Source organism: Lepidochelys olivacea (genome assembly GCF_965140295.1).
Source record: "Lepidochelys olivacea isolate rLepOli2 genome assembly, chromosome: 6".
Lineage (NCBI taxonomy): Eukaryota > Metazoa > Chordata > Testudines > Cheloniidae > Lepidochelys > Lepidochelys olivacea.
The window spans coordinates 43,678,737-43,698,824 of NC_140416.1; the positions used below are offsets into that span (position 1 = coordinate 43,678,737).

Consider the following 20,088-nt stretch of genomic DNA (forward strand, 5'->3'; position numbering starts at 1 on the left):
TCTCTTAGGACTGGGTGGAACATGAATATTTTGTGATTTTTGGGTGTAAATCACCATCTATATCACAGTCCAGCTTGCCTTGGTGGCAAGATAAACAGGAGCATCTAAAAGGACTGTCTGACTCCATTCTACGACTAGAATCATAAAACTTGAAGGGACCTCGAGAGGTCATCTAGTCGAGTCCCCTGCACTCAAGGCAGGGCTAAGTATTATCTAGACCATCCCTGACAGGTGTTTGTCCAACCTGCTCTTAAAAAGCCCCAACGATGGAGATTCCACAATCTCCCTAGCCAATTTATTCCAGTGCTCAACCACTCTGACAGTTAGAAAGTTTTTCCTAATGTCTAACCTAAATTTCCCTTGGTGCAATTTAAGCCTATTGTGTCTTGTCCTATCCTCAGAGGTTAAGAACAACAACTTTTCTCCCTCCTCCTTGTAACAACCTTTTATGTACTTAATAAACTGTTATGTCCCCTCTCTGTCGTCTCTTCTCCAGACTAAACAAACCCAATTTTTTCCATCTTCCCTCATAGGTCATGGTTTTCTAGACCTTTAATCATTTTTGTTGCTCTTCTCTGGACTTTCTCCAATTTGTCCACATTTTTCCCGAAATGTAGTGCCCAGAAATAGACACAACACTGCAGTTGAGGCCTAATCAGCGCGGAGCAGAATGGAAGAATTACTTCTCGTGTTTTTCTTACAATATTCCTGCTAATACAGCCCAGAATAATGTTTGCTTTTTCTAAAGTGTTACACTGCTGACTCATATTTAGCTTGTGATCCACTATGACCCCCAGATCCCTTTCCGCAATACTCCTTCCTGGGCAATCATTTCCCATTTTGTATGTGTGCAACTGATTGTTCCTTCCTAAGTGATGTACTTTGCATTTGTCCTTATTGAATTTCATCCTATTTACTTCAGACCATTACTCCAATTTGTCCAGATCATTTTGAATTTTAATCCTATCCTCCACAGCACTTGCAACCCCTCCCAGCTCGGTATTGTCGGCAAACTTTATAAGTGTACTCTCTATGCCATTATCTAAACCATTGATGAAGATGTTGAACAGAACCAGACCCAGAACTGCACATCCCCACTCGTCATGCCCTTCCAGCATGACCGTGAACCACTGATAACTACTCTCTGGGAACGCTTTTCCAACCCGTTATGCACCCACCTTATAGTAGCTCCATCTAGGTTGTATTTCCCTAGTTTGTTTATGAGCAGGTCATGCGAGACAGTATCAAAAGCCTTACTAAAGTCAAGATACATCACATCTACCACTTTCTCCCCATCCATAAGGTTTGTTGCCCTGTCAAAAAAAGTTATCAGATTGGTTTGACACGATTTGTTTTTGAGAAATCCATGCTGACTGTTACTTATCACCTCATTATCTTCTAGGTGTTTGCAAACTGATTTCTTAATTTTTTTTTCCCCATTATCTTTCCAGGTACAGAAGTTAAACTGACTGGTCGGCAATTCCCCCAGTTGTAGTATAGACTATTGTAGTACTTTGGGAGTTCACATCTGGTACGGGGTTGATGAAAATCTAATTGTGGAACATACCTCCAGTTTGGCATGTCTGCCCTGCTTTTGACAGTCTGCCCTGAGGCAGGCAATCATAAGATACTCCAGACAATATGACAGCCATGTCACATGAGAATAAAAGCCTCTATTTGTTGAGGAGTAGAGAGTGAAGAGAAAGATGGTCCTTTGTTTTCCTCCCAGAAACACAATCTTTCTAAAAAAAAGATGATTGCCCCCTACTTTAACCTTGGCCCAGCGGACTCTATATCTTTATATCTATATCTTTCTAGCAAAAGAACTGCAAAATTCAAACTATGGATCTATTTATTTCCTCAACCTGTGCCCATCACTATCCCCACCTACAAACTAAAGTTAGTATTTATATTAGGACAGTGAGTTTGTGTGTGCGTTTTTTTGGAGGGGAGTGAAGGGGTGAGAGAACCTGGATTTGTGCAGGAAATGGCCCAACTTGATTATCATGCACATTGTGTAGAGAGTTGTCACTTTGGATGGGCTATTACCAGCAGGAGAGTGAGTTTGTGTGTGTGGGGGGGTGGAGGGTGAGAAAACCTGGATTTGTGCTGGAAATGGCCCAACTTGATGATCACTTTAGATAAACTATTACCAGCAGGACAGTGGGGTGGGAGGAGGTATTGTTTCATGTTCTCTGTGTGTATATAAAGTCTGCTGCAGTTTCCACGGTATGCATCCGATGAAGTGAGCTGTAGCTCACGAAAGCTCATGCTCAAATAAATTGGTTAGTCTCTAAGGTGCCACAAGCACTCCTTTCTTTTTGCGAATACAGACGAACACGGCTGTTACTCTGAAACCTGTATTTATATTACAATAGCAACTAGAAGTGCCAGCTGAGATCAGAGACCCTTTGTGCGAGGCATTGTAGAAACCTACAGCATCAGATCCTAAACTTTGGAATCGGAATTAAGCAGACAAGACATACTGAATGGGAACAGAAACATGGTCACAGAAAGGGAGCATGAGTTACCCACAATCACTCAGCAAATCAGCAGCAGAGGTGGGCTCGACTGACAGGAGAACACGCAAGAATTACGTGCCCTCGGGTATTTGTTTTGAGAAAACAGCACCGCAAACACAAACCGCTCGGCTGAAGGCAGGCGTAGGAGGCAAGCGGCTGCGAGAAGGGGGAAGGAAGGACATCACCCCAAGGAGCAGCGGACAACTGGGGACCTGCTACGGCACGCCGCCCGCGGGGCCCCTCCCAGCCAGCATCAAGCCAGAAGCAGCCACAAGGGGCAGAGGTAGCCGCTCCCTCTTCGGCCCTCCAGCTCCCGGGGACCAGCTGCCCGTACGAACCGATCACAGAAGAGGCAGGGGGTCTGCAGCTCTGCGAGGTCCTCCTCGTCCTCCCAGGCCTCCTCGCCGCTGCTGTCAGACCGCTCCGGCATCTCCGCCTCGTCCTCCTCCACCGGCCCCCGGCCGGGCCCCGGAGCTGCGGGCACAAGGGAGAGGGGTGAGCGAGCCGCGCGCTGCCTTGGGGGCGGGGGGACGGGACCGGGGCTGCGCGGGTACCCACCTGCGGGGGCGGCCGCCCTGGAACACATCTCGACACCACGGCGCGCGCCCCGCGCCCGGCAGCCTGCCCACGTGCGCGCGGGGAGTACACCGGCCGCCCCGCCCCCACTTCCGGGTTGACGCTCCATCCATCGCCCAATAGAGTTCGGAGAGAACGCGCGTGGAGGGGCGGGGCCGAGGTTACGGCGCCGGAAGGAGAATGGGCCAAGAGGGGCTCCTCTCCCACGAGTTTGCGGGGAGCGGCCCCTGCTGCCCGGCGAGGGAATAGCCCCCAGACAGCCGGTGGGGAAATGCCCTGGCCAGTGTGAGAGGGGCGGGGCGCAGGGCCCAGCGGGCTGCCGGGAGCGGGTCGGGCTGGCTGCGGGGGAGGATCCCGGGCTTCGCCCGCCTGCGCGGTGTCCCCGCGCTGCCCGAGTGCGGCCGCGGGCTCAGCATCACGCCGGCTGGCCGGGGTCATGGGGCCTAGGGAGGCGGCGCGGGCGGAGCGCGGCAGCCGCGGGCGGGAGCGGAGAGCACAGCCCGGCCTCGAACCCCCAGCGTGCTACCTGCGTCCCATGGCCCCTCAGCCTGGGCTCGGAGCGCCTCGCTGCATTGACCCGCCGCGCGGGGCCGGGCCGCGCTTTGCCCCCAGCGAGCAGAGAGCCCGCCCCAGGCCGGGGTTTTCAAGCGTTTGTTCTGGCGACCCCGTTGAAGAAAATCGTTGATGCTCGCGACCCAACGGAGCTGGGGATGAGAGGCTGGGGTGGGGGGGCTTCAGGGCTGGGGCAGAGGGTTGGGGTGCGGGAGGGGGTGTGAGGGCTCTGGACTCAGGGTGCAGGCTCTGGGGTGGGGCCAGGATGAGGGGTTTGGGGTTCAGGAATGGGCTCCAGGTTTGGGGGGGCTCAGGGCTCGAGATGAGGGGGTTGGGGTGCAGGAAGGGGCTCTGGGTTTGTGTGAGGCACAGGCTTACCTTGGGCAGCTCCCTATAATATGCAGCCCCTGATACTAGCTACTCACAGCACTCCTAGATCCTTTGCCCACAAAGGTGCAGTGTACCCCAGTTTACTGGATGTACCTTAATCACTGCTCCACTGTAAACCACACAACACTTGTGAGCACTTAAATAAACCTTCTTTTGTTTTATTATGAGAAAGGGTAAAGATTTAACTAGAATTGAGAGAAAGTGGTTCCCATACAAAACAAAATCATAAAACATAAACATAATAAAATAGGGTCCCCCTCACTACAAAGGTCAGTCTGCGGCAGAGCTGGCTGGTTTCACAGGAACCAGGATTCAGTTTTTCATGAGAACATCACTGCTCCCCAAGATGTCTCCTCAATGAAAGGATCCAGAGTGCCTCTTCCCACTCTGTGTTATGCTTAAACCATCAGGGTGATTGTCTGTTGTAATGTTCCTTTTTATAACCTCCAAGTGGTTTTGATTGTTTGCAGTAGGCTCTGATGGTTTTCCATTAAAAGTTTTGGGATGGAACAAGGCTAGACAATTTAGTCTTGATTACATCACTTGTTAATCAGCATGGGGTGACAACTCCCTCCTGTTCAAATGGGCTATCACTGTGACATATTATCCGCTGGTGACTGTTATTCCAAGTCCATAAACTGGGGTGGCCAACTTGTGGCTCCATATGCGGCTCTTCAGAAGGGAATATGCGGCTCCTTGCATAGGCACCGACTCCGGGGCTGGAGCTACAGGCGCCAATTTTCCAATGTGCCAGAGGTTGCTCGCTGCTCAACCCCTGGCTCTGCCACAGGCCCTGCTCCCACTCCACCCCTTCCTGCCCCCTCCCCTGAGCCTGCCATGCCCTCGCTCCTCCCTCTTTCTCCCCGCCTCCTGCATGCCATGAAACAGCTGATCTGGAGGTGCAGGGAGGGAAGGGGAGGCACTGATCGGCAGGGCTGCCAGTGGGCGGGAGGCGCTCGGAGCTGATGGGGGGGTTGCTGATGTATTACTGTGGCTCTTTGTCAATGTACACTGGTAAATTCTGGCTCCTCAGGCTCAGGTTGGCCACTCCTGCTATAAACCATGCTTTCACTATAAATACATTATTCCTTAACTATTACCTGTACATACATCTTGCAATGATTATGAATCTTGACAAGTTACAAGTTTTCTCTAGATACTTCATATTACTCTTTATGGCTAAATATTCTGCAAGATGTGTTTGGTGTAGTGAGTCTGTCAGGTCTGACATGAGAGTTGTTTCCAAAGAATGGGCAGAGACCACCTGTACCTGCTGTTGTGGGGGCGGGAAGGAGGACAACACAATTTAAAGGTTTAGCTGTTCCCAGAGCAGTTCAAGTCACACACCCCTCAAGTACGCCCCCCCCTTACCCTCAGTTTCCCATCCTGGAAACCGGAGGCCTCTCCCCATAAGGCATAGCTTGGAGCTCACTGGCTCTTGACAGCTGCGAAGCAGGGAAGGGGGGCAGTCGCACCAGGTGACTGAATGGGGATGGCAAACCTTGGCAGAAATATGGGGGGAGGGGGATTGTGACCTGATATGCAACCCCACACACACATCACCTCTGAGCAGAGGAACCTTCTGCAAAGGAGCCTCAATGTCACAAGCTGCCCCACTAAGCTAAACAACCCTTAGAGCTGCTCCCCAGACCTGGGAGAAGGAAGTGAAGAACCCCTGGAGCTGCAGAGATGCACTGAGGGGCATAGGTACCGAATCCATGGGTGTCCAGGGCTGGAGCACCCGTGGACAAAAATTATCGGGTGCCTCTGGTTTCCAGGAGGGGAAATTGAGGGTAAGTGGGGGCCCTACCTGAGGGGTATGTGTGTGACTTGAACTGTTCTGGCAACAGCTAAAACCTTTAAATTGTGTTCTCCCCCTCCCCCAGCAGCCAAGCTCCCCTCAGTGGCTCCTGCCTGCCCGTAGCTCCGCTGATCAACTCTTCCTCCTGCAACTGCCTCTTACCCACTGTGATCAGCTGTTCCACTGAGTGCAGGAGGCACTGGGAGGGAGGAGGCAACACGGGGAGGGGGCAGAAAGAAGCAGGGCTGGGGCAGGAAGGGGTAGGGGTGGGGCATTGGGGGATGGGGTGGAGTGGGGGTGGGGTCTGGGACCGAGAGGGGGTTGAGCACCCCCCCAGGACAACTGGAAGCTGGCGCCGTGCTGAGGGGTAAGGGCTAGGAGGTTGTATAATTGATGGACTCAGGGGACAGCAGATGTAGAACATGGGGGCAAATAATTAAAATTTTAGGGTTTCAGGAGAAGGGGAAAGGGAAGCTACTCACTATCATGGAGCATTTTATACAGATCTTTATAATTTGATCTCAGTGAGAGCTCCTGAAGCCAGGGCTAAAAATTCCCTTACTCTATATCTCTGGAGAGTTCCCCCCTCCCAAGAGTCCAAAAATCAGAAGCCAGATTAAAAAGACCCACATCTTTTTAATTAAATCTCATTATTGGGGGATGGGAGGTGACTTACTCATGATTTTTGAGCTTTTGCGGGTGCTATACTATTTACATTTAAAATGCAACATGCTATTACTAAATGTTTTCATCTGTATGTTTACCAGGCCCAGAAAGCTGATGATTCCACCTTGTGGGGAATGAGAGGAAAAACAAGTACAATATAAGAGCCAAACCTGCACTAGAAAAATTTGTTTAAGAAAAATAATACATGTCCTAAATTAGGACCCGATTCCATTTAAAACAAAACAAAAATCAAGAAAGAAAATGTAACATGCACTCTCCCTAACATCAAAATTATGCAGCACCTGCCATTTTTAGTAACATTTTAAATATATTTTAACAAATATTTGATAAGCAGAAAACATGTTTAGGCACATGACTTTAGTACTAATTATTAAACAATACAATTTAATTTATATTGATTTTACAGTATGCAGTGTCTGTTATTAGGTATCATAAAACATTACTTTACATAGCCTCTTTTTAAGACTTGGAGACAGTAGTAACAACAATATTAATAATGGAATCAAGTATATTTATTAGTCTGTAATATACATCAATGGCCATACAGTTCTTTGCCTTTTTGTTGCGTAAGAATTGCGTACCATTACTTTTTATAGTAGTACAAGGCAACTAGTATAAGGGACAGGTACCGGTTAGCATGTGACTGGGAAATAATGCAAAAAACAAAATCAAGGAGATTAAGAATTATAAGTGATCGCTAAAATAGCCATTATCTATTAATATCATTTTTGGTTTTTGGCATTTTAGCTACTCTATGATTGACTGCTCCGCCTAGCTATAGATTTTTCTTTACTTGATTATTGTCTTGATTCCAGAAAACTCCTCTTCTCTGGCCTCTTTGACATCTGCAGTGCCCTTCTCAAGTCCATACAAACTACTCAAATACTGATATATACATACACGGTGCTTTGCAAACAATCCTTGCTTCAGTTGACTGTATATATCACGTGTATATGTGGATTGTAAACTGCTTGGGACACAGATTGCATCTTACTATATGTTTGAAAAGCATTGTGTAAATTTATGGCATCAAATACATATGTATGTAGATCTGTGACAGAGAAAGAGGGAGATAAAGGACCAGGTCCTCAGCTGATGTAAATCAATATAGCATCATTGAAGTCAATGGAACTACTCCAGTTTACACAAGCTGAGGTAGTAATTATTACTATTACTACTTATCTTATTGCTAAGAATTTAGAGAGAATAATACAATCAGGCACTTAACATATTGCTAGTTACCATTTTTGGATTTAAATTATTTCTTAAAGGAAATTAAAGCAAAGTGATTCTCCCTTTCTTATCAAAGATGAGTGTCAGTGTGACTAGTTAAAAAGAAATTAAATATCTAAAAAGGCAGAAAAATCATCTGTTTCAAAGTTTGGCACCTGCTTTTTACTATTTATTGTAACAAAGATCCTTCATTTTCATTCAAAAGGTACAACAGCTTTCAAAATTATTTTAATTTTCAACATTAAATACTGATGGATGTAAAGTGTGAGGGCCACCATCAAGGAAAATAAGCTGTGTCATACCAGGTCAGACCAATGGCCAACAAGTCTACTATTCTGATTGACTCTGTGCCTGACTGAAAATCAATCCATCTCCCAGTGAAGCTAACTGGAGTCTTTCCATTGATTTGAATAGGAATTGGATCAAGCTCTAATTGTACAATGAAGCATACAGAGGGGAGGTGGAGGAGCTGGAATCTTTCCTGCCCCCTGAAGTGATCAGTGTATGCCCTCCAGCACCTGAGTTGATTTCTCCATTTAGTTTGCGTAATTATCAATATTAATATGGTCCATGAAATTATCTGGCCTCCCCTTTAAATCCAGCTATGCTGTTTGACTGTGACACATCCTCGTATGTGCAACAATAAGCACTTGCTGAGCACCCCTCCGGCACTGGTAATGTCGGCTAAGCACTGTAACCTGGTTAAACTGGCACAGCTCCAGAGGGATCCATACTGATTTTTTGGTGTGACATATAAACAGGTTCAAGCCCAGTATAAACTAATGCAGGTTTAGGGCTTTGGTTTTCATATAGAAAGATACGGTCATGTATTTCCTTTTAATTTCCTTTAATTCTTGTATAACTGGGGTAGTTGTAGTACCCTCTGAGAAGGTCAAAGCAAATTCTTTTCTGCTAATTCTGGTCTTTCCCCTATTTGTATTCCACCGACAAACATGGTTTCCCTTCCCAGCAACTCCTATCTAATCTTTCAAATCAAACTAGAATGCATCATGTTTGTTTCAGAAACAATTCATTTGAGATAGCAAAGATGTTGGGTGATGACTGTTATCAGCATAATTATAGATGTCAAGTGCCCTGGGGACAGTGCTTATTAGTTATTTGCCATTGTACAACCAGCAGAGGGAACACCAGCACTACCTTTTGTGATTCAAGTATTTGAGCTAGTGACCCAAATTCTAATTAGCAGCACATTGCGTCCCAGTCAGATACTGATCTCAGTTACAGCACAGTAAATCCAGAGCAACTCCACTGCTCTCAGTGGCATTATGCTAGATCTACAGGGGTGTAACTGAGAACAGAATCTGACCCAGGGAATTGTGGTATCCCCTCCAAAATCTGGTTTTCTTCTTCTCTTTCCTACTCCTATTTTAAGCAAAGAAGGGGCTCAAATACCATAGCAGTGACTGAGAACAGTTTATACATGGATAGATTAGATTTAAAAAAAACAAACCCACATTTGGATCCAGATTAGATTCTGAGTAGGCTTTTTGTTCAAATTACTCAGCCCCAGAATCACAAAAGTCACTCTAAATTTCTACTATCTTGGGTTAAAAATCACCTGTGAAGAAGTCGGAGGATTTTGTGACATTGAAACCAGAACATTGGCCTCTTAAGTTTTAGATCTGACCCAGTACCAAAACCATAGGTTTGAATCTGGAAATTTTAATTTAACATCAAAAACACAACCCCAGTGAAGTTTGAAGGGGGTTGATTATTTTAGAAGGTCTCCTTTGGACCCATCTCTGATTATAAAAAATTTGAGGTATATCAGATTAATAGCGACTCTTCAAACATTGTTTATCAAAATCAACCATTGTTACTGATAAAAATTTTTTTCTATAGGGTTTCTCCAATATAATGTATAATAAGGAATCCCTAAGACTAGGAAACAGTATGAACTCCTTGCACAAATATATATTTTCTTGTTAATTAATCTACACAAGAACCCTTGGCAAGCCAAATGGTTCCAACTTTATGCAGCAAGGCTTAGTTGCAATAAACACATGACTTAAAATCATTAGATAAATTATTTTTCCCTCTACACTTAGTCAATAACATAATTACTGGCACAGATTCGACAGCAACCATTCTCTAAACGGTCCCTGGCTGACAGCAGCAAAACTAGTAACAGCAGCTTCTTTGTGTTATACTGAAATTCTCTCCCACTGAAGGGGCAAAGGGTCACTGATTGCATAGTCTTTGCTCCGTTGCACACCCTTTGCTTATGTTCAGTTCTGAGAATAACGGACTGAATGTGCCACACAGTCTTGTAACTGAAACCTTTTTTTCTTATTACATATATTAAAATACTATTTAATAAATGTAAGGCACCTGTTCATTTGGATCAATGCATGTAATGTGCTGGATGAAAATCATATTAAAAAATTCTGCAGCAAAAGTATAATTTTCATTCAATACATCTTGAAAAACGACTCCTATCATTGTCACAATCTCATAATCCTTATAAAAGGATTTGCATGGTACAGCACGATTTACAATGTAATGGATTACTATTTCATAATCCTGGGGCAGGAGGAAGAAACCACAAATATTTAAGAAAATTTTACTGCATTGCAAGCTTTTTCCAGATCCTGAAATAGGAATTGGTGATGATGCTAGGGAGGGACAGAAGTGCACAATATCTGATCACATCACACCAGTTAGCTGGTCTTTGTTTCATCTTGGTTTCCAATCCTGTGGATATCCTTGTTCTCTAACAGCTCCACCTTCTTGTCACTCGGGATTACTGCATTGTTCACCATAGCTCTTGCTAATGTGGACACGGGCACAGAAAGTGCAGTAATAGACATCGCATGAGAGAGGCAACCCAGAATTTTTCTAGCACACCATTCTAATGGACGTGACTCTTCTCTGTCACATAAAATCAATCTTTAAAAAAAAAAGAGAGAGAGAGAGAGAGAGAGAGAGAAAAAGACCGATTAAAAGGAGATGATAAATAGACAGCAAACACAGTTTCCACTCACACTTAATCACTTACGCAGGTTTAAATATAGTGCAGTGATCGAAGTTAAGTTCTTCAATTTTAACTTCTGCTTCACCCTAAAAAAACAAAATCCAGGACATGAAACAAGGACCCCAAAGTTACTGCTCATCATTCTAGCATGCTTAAAGTATTGTCAATACTATCTTGATAAAGATTCTTCAACTTTGACAGCAAAAAACTTCTAGGACTTTTGTGTTATACTCCATAGGTTACTACTACTGATCTGCTTTTTTGTCTCCTGACAATTACAAAAAACCCAACGAAACAAACTGTATACACAAAATTGCACATGCAGTTAGTCTATAGCAAAATATATCACTGTTACCCACTCCTCCTTTCCCCCTACCCAACTATTTTCACCCTCCACTACTACCCGTACTTCTGCGCTGCTGCTGGCAGCGGTACTGCCTTCAGAGCTGGGCCCTCAGTCAGCAGCCACTCATCGACAGCTGCCCAGCTCTGAAGCCTGCAACATGGAAGTAAGGGTGGCAATACCATACCATACCTTCCTTACTTCTGCACTGCTGCTGGTGGTGGCTCAGCCTTCAGAACAGGGCTTCCGGCCTGCAGCCGCCGCTCTCAGCTGCCCAGCTCTGAAGGCAGCGCCGCCACCAGCAGCAGCGGAGAGGTAAGGGTAGCAGTACCGCAACCCCCCTACATTAACCTTGCAACCCCCCATGACTCCTTTTTGGGTCAAGACCCCTACAATTACAACACCGTGAAATTTCAGATTTAAATAGCTGAAATCGTAAAATTTATTATTTTTTAAATCCTATGACTGTGAAATTGACCAAAATGGCCCTACCCATAAGGCATGTTTTCCAAACCTTTATCATTCTTAGGGCTATCCTCTGAATGCTCTTTAGTTTATTAATATCCTTCTTGAATTCTTGATACCAGAACTGGACACAGCATTCCAGTAGCAGTCACACCAGTACCAATACAGAGGTAATATAACCTGTCTACTCCAGATCAATATTCCTATGTTTAGACAGCCAAAGATTGCCTTAGCACTTTTGACCACAGCATCACACTGGGAGTGCACGTTCAACTGATTATCCATCAAGATCCCAAAGTCTTTTCAGAGTCATTGCTTCCCTGGATAGAGTCCCCCAGCCTCGAAGTGTGGCCTGCAGTCATTGTTCCTATATGTATGACTTCATAATTGTCCATATTGAAATATGCATTGTTTGCTTGCACCCAGTTTACCAACCAATTCAGGTAGTTCTAAATCAGTGACCACTCCCCCAATCTTTGTGTTACCTGTCCTCTTTGTCAGTAATGATTTTATTTTTATTTTCTTCCAGGTCATTGATGAAAATGTTAAATAGCATAGGGCCAAGATCCAATCCCTCGGGGACCCCACTACAATTACATTTTAAGACCATTTTGATTTTGTATTGTTCTTGTTCTTAATCAAAATATTCTGTGGCACTATGTCAAATGCTGTACAGAACAGGAGTATAATATGTTTACACTATTACCTTTATCAACCAAATTTTTAATCCTATAACAAACATATCAAGTTTGTTTGATGACTATTTTCATAAAGCTATGTTGATTGGCATTAATTATATTACTCTCCTTTAATTCTTCATCAGTCAAGTCCTGTATCGGCCATTCCCTTAATCTGCCTGGAATTGATGGCAGGCTGCAAGCCTATAGTTGCCCAAATCATCCTGCTTACCTTCTTGTGATGGGGAGATGCTCTCTCCCCATCCTCTGATGCCCCAGAACTGCTCAGACCCACTTTCACTTTGTGTGCAGGCTGTATTTTATTCTAAACCCAAACACTAACTCAGTACAGTACAACATCGCCATTTTAACCTTTACCTCTTTCAACACTTCTTTGCTAGGGCCCTAGGAGGAAAATAGATTGGTCAGTCACTCTCTGTCTCACTCTATGTTAGAAGTTCCTTCATTCCAGTCTCAGATAGCCCTATCCTCCCTCATAACACTTCCTTCCTGTCTTTTTATCAGGTTGTTCATCTAAGAGCTAATTAGTTCCTTACCTCCTCAGCCTCACCTGATTAGCTAATTATCCAGTCAGCTGTTATTGGCAGAACTAACCTGAGGCTACAGTGATCAGAGTGCTGACCCACCTTGTCAGATCTCAGCAATCTGTCACATCTGTTTAAATATTAGCGTAACATTAGTTTTCTTCTAGTCCTCTGGAATTTCTCTAGTATTGCAAGACCTACTGAAAATTAACATTAATATTAAAGAAAGCTCCTCAGCCAGCTTTTTAAAGTTTTTGGATGCAAGTTATCTGGACGTACTGATTTTAAAATACCTGTAGCTAACTTCAGTAGCTGCAGTGTAACTTCTCCTGAGTTATTGTTAGAATGGAAAGTAGTGGATCATCATCATATAATATGAATAAATCATCTGGCTTTTTCTCAAACACAGAATAAAAGTATTTATTCAATACTTGTGCCTTTTTTGCATTATTAACAACAATTCTACCATTTCCAGCTAGAAATAGACAAATACCAGTGGTAGGATTTCCTTTGTTCCTAGTATACTTTTTAGCAGAGTCCTTCTTCTCCTTAATTCTGCTGGCCAGAGATTTCTCCTTGCATCCTTTTGTTTCCCTTATCAATTTTCTGTAATTCCTAATTTGTATTCACTATCAACTTCCCCTTTTTTTCTATTTGTTTTTATATAAGTATATATAGACTTGGCAGAATTTGTTTTTGTTTCTTTTGTAATTTTGATGGGTTTCAAAAATTTCAAGATTTATTTTTAAGCTTTTTAAAACTTTTATTTAAATTTTCAGTGTGCAGAATTGTGGGTTTTAAGCATTTCTTCCCTATTTTTATTTATTTAAATTTTCACAGTTGCAGGAAATTATGGGGGGGGAGTGTTAGATAATAATTAAAGGATATTAGACACAGATTCAAAAAGGTAAAGCTTTATAACCCGTTAAAAGAGAAACTGCAAATATTATGTGTAAAAATTTTAGCCTTAAATCAAACTCTAATAAGTTCTCAAGCAACATTTTTCTTACTTTGCTTTTCTGTAATTTTCTATTATTGATGGAAATACTTTTTCATTGTTGTGTGTGTTGATGTTTATCAACATTTACCAATAAAAATCTAATCTTTCCAAGCGATATATTATAGCTTCTTTCACTTCCCCGGCTGGTTTTTTTGTTTGTTTGTTTTTTAAACCATTGTAGTCTTTTTGGATTTTGGCTTTTTGGGCATCTAGTAAAATATTCTTATACTGTTCCCAATTATCATTCAAATTTTCCTGTTTAAATTCTCTCTTAGCTGATTTGGCTTATAATTGCTTTCAGCTTTGTGAAATTGGCCCTTTTAAAACAGCAAGTATATATATATATTTCTTGTTTGGAATCTGTTCTGTTTGCACAAAATAAATGAAATCAAATTGCAATCACGTAATTAACCTGTGGAGCTCATTGCTACAACATACAACTGAAAAGTAATAATTTAGTAAGATTCAAGAAAGGATTCGACATTTCTATGAAAAATTAGAACATCCACAACTACGTTATACAGGATAAAAGTGTATACAAAATTTAAACGCTCTCATGCTTCAGGGTATAAGCCAACCACTAATAGACCTAAGTTAGTAAGAATTTCTCCACTGGGCAAGTTAGTCCATAACTGTGTATTAAGGGATTTCCTTCATCTTCCTCTGAAGCATCTAGTACTGGCTAGTGCTGGAGATGAGATACTGTATTAGATGGATTACTTGTTAGATCAAGTATGGTAGTTCCTATGTTCTTATGCCTGAGCTCCTCTGTGGGAAAGCTTGGGGAGGGACCTATCAACAGTTTTCAGTCTCTGAAGATCTCAGTTACATAGCATTTTTCATTCAGAGACCAGGTACCTCACAAAGATGAGCAACTATAACTATGCCCATTTTACAGACTGCAGAACAGAGAGGTTAACTGATGTGCCAAGGAAATACAGGTAATCAATGGCAAAGCTAGGAGTAACACCCAGATCTCTTGACTCCCACTCCTGTACCATACAGGTATGAACCATGGTTGTTATAAAAAAAGACCAATCAAAATTATCTTCCTTTTTGTAAACACTTGTGAGAAGGGAGAGTAGGATTTCTATAACTTTTGGAAGAAGAATGTGGTAGATTGGAATTAATACGTCAATCATTCATATTTACATAGGATCAATTTAATGAGTAGAAAAAATTATAAAAATTTTATGAGCCTTGTCTCTGTAACCTCAGATGTAAGGCAGACAATAACCTGTTTTCAAGGTTAGCACATTCATTCAGGGACAGAAAACATCTGCTGATTGCAATCATCAGTCATTATCTGTATACACCTTTAGGCAAACTAACTTTTAAAAGCAACATGGGAAAAACAAAGTGAGTGATTTTGGAAAAAAAAAATTCAATGGACATGAGATAGACAGTAATATCCAGTGGGCAGAAATACTTGGCACACCACTTTGAGTGGGTGCATTTGACCAGGACATGGGTGGTCAGGCCCAATGGTCAGAGCAGGAGTCAGTATCCAGCAATTAGAGCCAAGGGTCAGAGCTGAAGTCAGGCAAGTCTGGGAACAAACAGAAGCTACCACAGTTGTGGGCAGATGGTTGGAGCAGCCACTGAATTGCAGCTGCTACTGGGCTTAAGAGCCGGTCAGCTGATCCTTCCAGCTGATCAGGTGGCAAAGCCAATCAGGCCACCTACTGCAGCTACACTTCTTAGGTAGCCCAGAAAGTGGCTCTGCTCTGGTTCTTGACTGGGTGATGTGATAAGCACAAAAACCTCAAGTTTCAGGATGCCTCAACTTTAGGCATCTAAATACCTTGAAAATCTGGCCCTTTATCTAGTCCATCCATCTGCCAGTGCAGGATTATCTCTGATAGTAAATTTTCTAGTGTTTTTTTTTTTCAATCTAGTTTTAAATTTCTCAAATCACTCGAGCTGTCTAAGAATCTTCTCCAATTTTTCTTTGCTTAGTTTTATTCCTGGTTAACCTCCCCCTCTTTTTGGATAACTGCTTAAACAATTCACTGGGAAATTTTGACTTTACACACTTAAGCCGTACAGAAATTTCTCCAGATTATTATTATAAGATTTAGATCAACTTTGATTTTTAAAATAAAAAAAATACTGTGCTTATCAGCTCCATTGCTAGATACCAAGAGGAAGTGTTTACAACCACCAGCTTTTGCCGACTCTGCTGACATGCAAACATAATCTTGATCAACGCGAACAAATCCATCCTAGGATAAAAAATTATTTGAATTAGATCCAGGTCAGAAGAATCCACAGAAGAGGGAAAGTGTGTGGGGTGGGGGAAAGCAAAACTATAAGTGGGATAAAATCCAGTGATTCTCCGTTTTCTTTCAGATCTTTCATTTTTCAAACAAAGACTGAAGGGAAATTCCATGGTACTTCATTTTAGAAAAGCATTTCATACTTAACTAAGCTAAGGATGGGTAAATGGTTTCTAACCATTAGAAGAATGAGGTTCTGGAACATCCTCCCAACAGGTGTAGGGGCGGGGGGAGGGGGCAACTAGGTAGTTTTAAGATCGCTCTTAATAAATTTATTACCAAGAGGTTGCCCGCAATAGCAGGGGTCTGGATTTGATGACTCAAGAGCTCCCTTCCAGTCCTATTTAAGTCAGTAATTCAAAGGTTGGTTGTCTTATTTCTGCAGTTGAGCAGAATCTTTGAAAAGCACACTTTTGTAGACGCCAGATTCCTTCATTAACGGCCCAATCTTGAAAGATCCTGAGTGCATCCTGAGAAATATGGAGTGCCCTAAATTCCTACTGAAGTAACATCATAGGGTCTACTCCTGCAAGCACAGGTTGGCTGTATCTGTCCCCAATGTAGAATTTAAAAGCACATAGAAAACAAAAAGTAGCCAAATATTTAAGTTATTTAACCCACCGTTAAGTAAATTCCTAAATGTTATCTTTGTTTAATTAGAAGATTTTAAAAGCAGATAAACAAGGCATCTACAAGTCATTCACCAGTTAGGAGAAAAGAGAAACTGCCTCAGAACATTACATAGTAGCATTAGGATATTTCTTAGATTTCTGGGTACGCTTTCAGTGTCTTGTTTTGTAAATGTGACAAAACCTCAGCCCTTCAGACTAAATGGAGATTTTTGCCTTACAAAACTAATAAAAAATAGAAGCTTCCCTCAATAAAACTGCAAATGCTGCTGATAAATATTAATTCTAACTTTTTTTTTTAAAGGGCTTGTTTGGGGTATTTCGAGTAGTAGCCGTCTGCTTTAAATCTCTCATTCTTTGTATCAGCTTCTTAAAAAAAATTAGCCAATCAGGAGTCCCTAGACCGACGCTGTCTCTCTCAGTTAATCCAAGGCCAGTAAAGGGATAATTTGATTAAACTGAGACCCTAATTTATTTAGCTTTAGTTCTGGATCAACCTCTCCTTAATAGAGTGCTGTCGTCTCCAATTGTTTGATGAAAATTAAAGTGACATAAATACCATGGGACTTTTTCAATCTGATTAGTCAGCTAACTTGCATCAATACTACCCCAGCCATCAGACGCTGGCGTCCTTCCTTTCACAAGCCTTACTAACAACTGACAACTTCTCCTTGAAGAACTGGCACCCACTCAGACCCCCACACTTAACCCATCATCTCTCCTCAATGGGTCCTGTTTGACAAGGTGCCCACACCTTTTTCCACTGCTGTTCCCTGGACAAAGCTAAATATTGTTTTATTAGCAATCAATAGCCTGTTGATCCCAAATGATTTCACAAATCCACTGAGTTCTCAAACTGATTATAAACATTCGTTTTTCTAAGCTGCTAAATTCAGATGGGTTTTCTCCTTTCCTCCCTCCACCTCCAACATGTGGCATTTTAATTGAGAGCAAAACCTCAACAGCCAAAAATGCCTGTTGTCTTTAATGTTGCATTTAACTGGTTATCAATTTTCAAAGACTTAACATACACTTTATATATGATCAAATCTTTGGCACAATAAGCTCCATAGATTTAGGATCTCCATGAAGATTTCTACTGGATCCTCTACTTTTTAATCTTCCATTTAAAACCAAACAGTAATAGTAAAGTTCCTACGCCTTTCTTTTGCCTTCCCTGCCCCATACAATAGTGCATTCTTGTTGAGTCGACAGCCAGGCAGAATGAAACAGCCACAGCAAAAAAACAAACTTCTAGTTACAGTATAATAAATGGCAACACAGTTAACTAACTGCTGAATGACATACTCCATGTTCAACAATTGGAAAGCCTGGTACATTCTGATGGCCCATTTGTTTGTATAATGGTCATGAACATTTCTTCTTTGAAGTCAGAAGAGGATGAGCCAGGGTGGCATTACGAACACGCTATCTATTGACTAATTCAGCCTCGCCCACCCATAAAATCTACTTTCTTCACCTTACCACAATGATGTTGATGACTAAGGGCATGTCTTCACTAACAACGTTAAAGTGCTGCTCTCCCCGCGCTATAAAAAAAACCCATCTCCATGAGGGGAACAGCTACCAGCGCTGGCAGCACAGCTCCCGGCATTGTTGCACTGTCTAGACAGGCACTTTACAGCCCTGAAACTTGCAGGGCTCAGAGGGATGTTTTTTTCACACTTCTGAGTGAGAAAGCTGCAGCGCTGTAAAGTGGCAGCGTAGACAAGGCCTAAGGAAAACGCTAATGTTTACTTATCCACCAAAGTAAAGGTTACTTGCCTGAGACAAACAGGCGGGTAGAATTTTGCAAGTCTAGACTATTCTATATATGCCCCTACTTGGTTGTGTAATAAATGTATTTAAGGGAATGTCTACACTTACCTCTGGAGCAATTGATCCAGCAGGGGTTGATTTATTGTGTCTAGTGAAGACGCGATAAATCAACTACCGAGCGCTCTCCCGTCGACTCCACTACTCCACCGGAGAGAGAAGCATAGGCGGAGTCGACGGGGGAGCGTCAGCAGTCCACCTACTGCAGTGAAGATACCGCAGTAAGTAGATCTAAGTACGTCCACTTCAGCTACGTTATTCACGTAGCTGAAGTTGCATAACTTAAATTGATCCTCCCCAGTGTAGATCAGACCCTAGTGTAGAACCTGCTCTCTAAGTCATCAGTTTTGGCAGAGGCTGTGCATATTGTGGACAATTCTGCATCACAAGTTACAAATGAAATATTACAGAGGTAAAGTTTCAAATAGATGATTTTGTCATGCTGAAATTTCAGCTCTGCATCTAGGCTCAGTTAACTTGACAGTATCCACTTGAAGCGTAATGTTTAAAAAGGTCCTCAAAGTAGATTCTTTTAAAGGAATCTTTTCCACATTCTCTATTTCTTTCCGTACAAAAAAAATCTACCTTACCAGACAAATATCACTCACAAGAGTGAAACAAAACATGGGCCCAGGTGGTAAAGCTTTAACTTAGAATCAGAACTAAATCCAAATTTTCCTAAATGTGGGGGTTGGGGGAAGGAGTGTTAGCTGTTCTACTAAAAAAAGAAAAGGAGTACTTGTGACACCTTAGAGACTAACAATTTTATTAGAGCATAAGCTTTCGTGAGCTACAGACTAACACGGTTCTGTTCTACTGTTTCTGCGCTGATTGAAAGAAGGGAGTGAAACAAAGGGATTCGTACAATACTTCTGCAAAGTGAAAACTAAGCAACGTTGTGTATTTTTGCTTACTGCTCCTCCCTTTGCTTTTGTGGTACCAAAACAACAGAATCCAACATCATGACCTTGAAATGATGCAGAATATTCATCCAGTTTTTCGAAGTCTACCACCTGTTGATTCTAAAACACAAGGATACAAAATAACATGAAAACATTAACAGATAAAGCAGTGTTAAAACTGACACCAAATATGCTAGTCATATGACTTACCACATTTTGATATGCCACTTCTTCAAAAGTCAGTTTTCTACGTCCTATGATGGTGACATTAGAAAACAATTGCTGTTTCAAAATTTCTTTTAACAACTCTTTGCCAGTTGCTCCTGATGCACCAAGGATAAAACAAGATTTATTATGTTTCTTGAAGTTTTCACGAAGGTTTTGTATGTTCTCAAGCTCAGCCATTCTGTATATGAAAAACAAAATCATACAGTTCTTTAAAAGAGTCACAATGGATTTTTTTTAAACATCCTTTTGTCTAGTGGTAAAGAAGCAGACTGATTGTTTTCTGTTATATCAAATTTACTGTGTTTTTGTTTAATAGTAAAAAAGAAAGGTTTAAATGTTTTAAGGACTTTTTCATTGAACCATGTCTTCAGTCTCTCAGGACCGTTCTCAAACTGTGACAATTTGAATAAATGATTTTTTTTAAATGA

At 42.2% G+C, this 20,088-nt stretch overlaps 2 protein-coding genes across 2 annotated transcripts in view; both read right to left on the reverse strand.

The window, feature by feature from the left end:
* PRMT3 (protein arginine methyltransferase 3) overlaps positions 1 to 3,207 on the reverse strand; it is a gene marked incomplete at its 5' end in the record, with an annotated part of 104,290 nt that extends 101,083 nt beyond the window's left edge. The window contains 2 exons of the mRNA XM_084632288.1: positions 2,861 to 2,996; positions 3,081 to 3,207. Of these exons, the coding sequence (XP_084488414.1) occupies positions 2,861 to 2,996; positions 3,081 to 3,207 (263 nt within the window). The remainder of the gene's footprint in view (positions 1 to 2,860; positions 2,997 to 3,080) is intronic.
* Positions 3,208 to 10,442: 7,235 nt separating this feature from the next.
* Positions 10,443 to 19,837, reverse strand: HTATIP2 (HIV-1 Tat interactive protein 2; the record flags this gene model as incomplete). The annotated part of the gene is made up of 6 exons (XM_084629796.1): positions 10,443 to 10,671; positions 10,781 to 10,842; positions 12,271 to 12,293; positions 15,900 to 16,011; positions 19,445 to 19,552; positions 19,643 to 19,837. 6 exons carry the CDS (start codon positions 19,835 to 19,837, stop codon positions 10,443 to 10,445), a joined length of 729 nt encoding a protein of 242 aa, XP_084485922.1.
* Between the last annotated feature and the right edge of the window lie 251 nt (positions 19,838 to 20,088).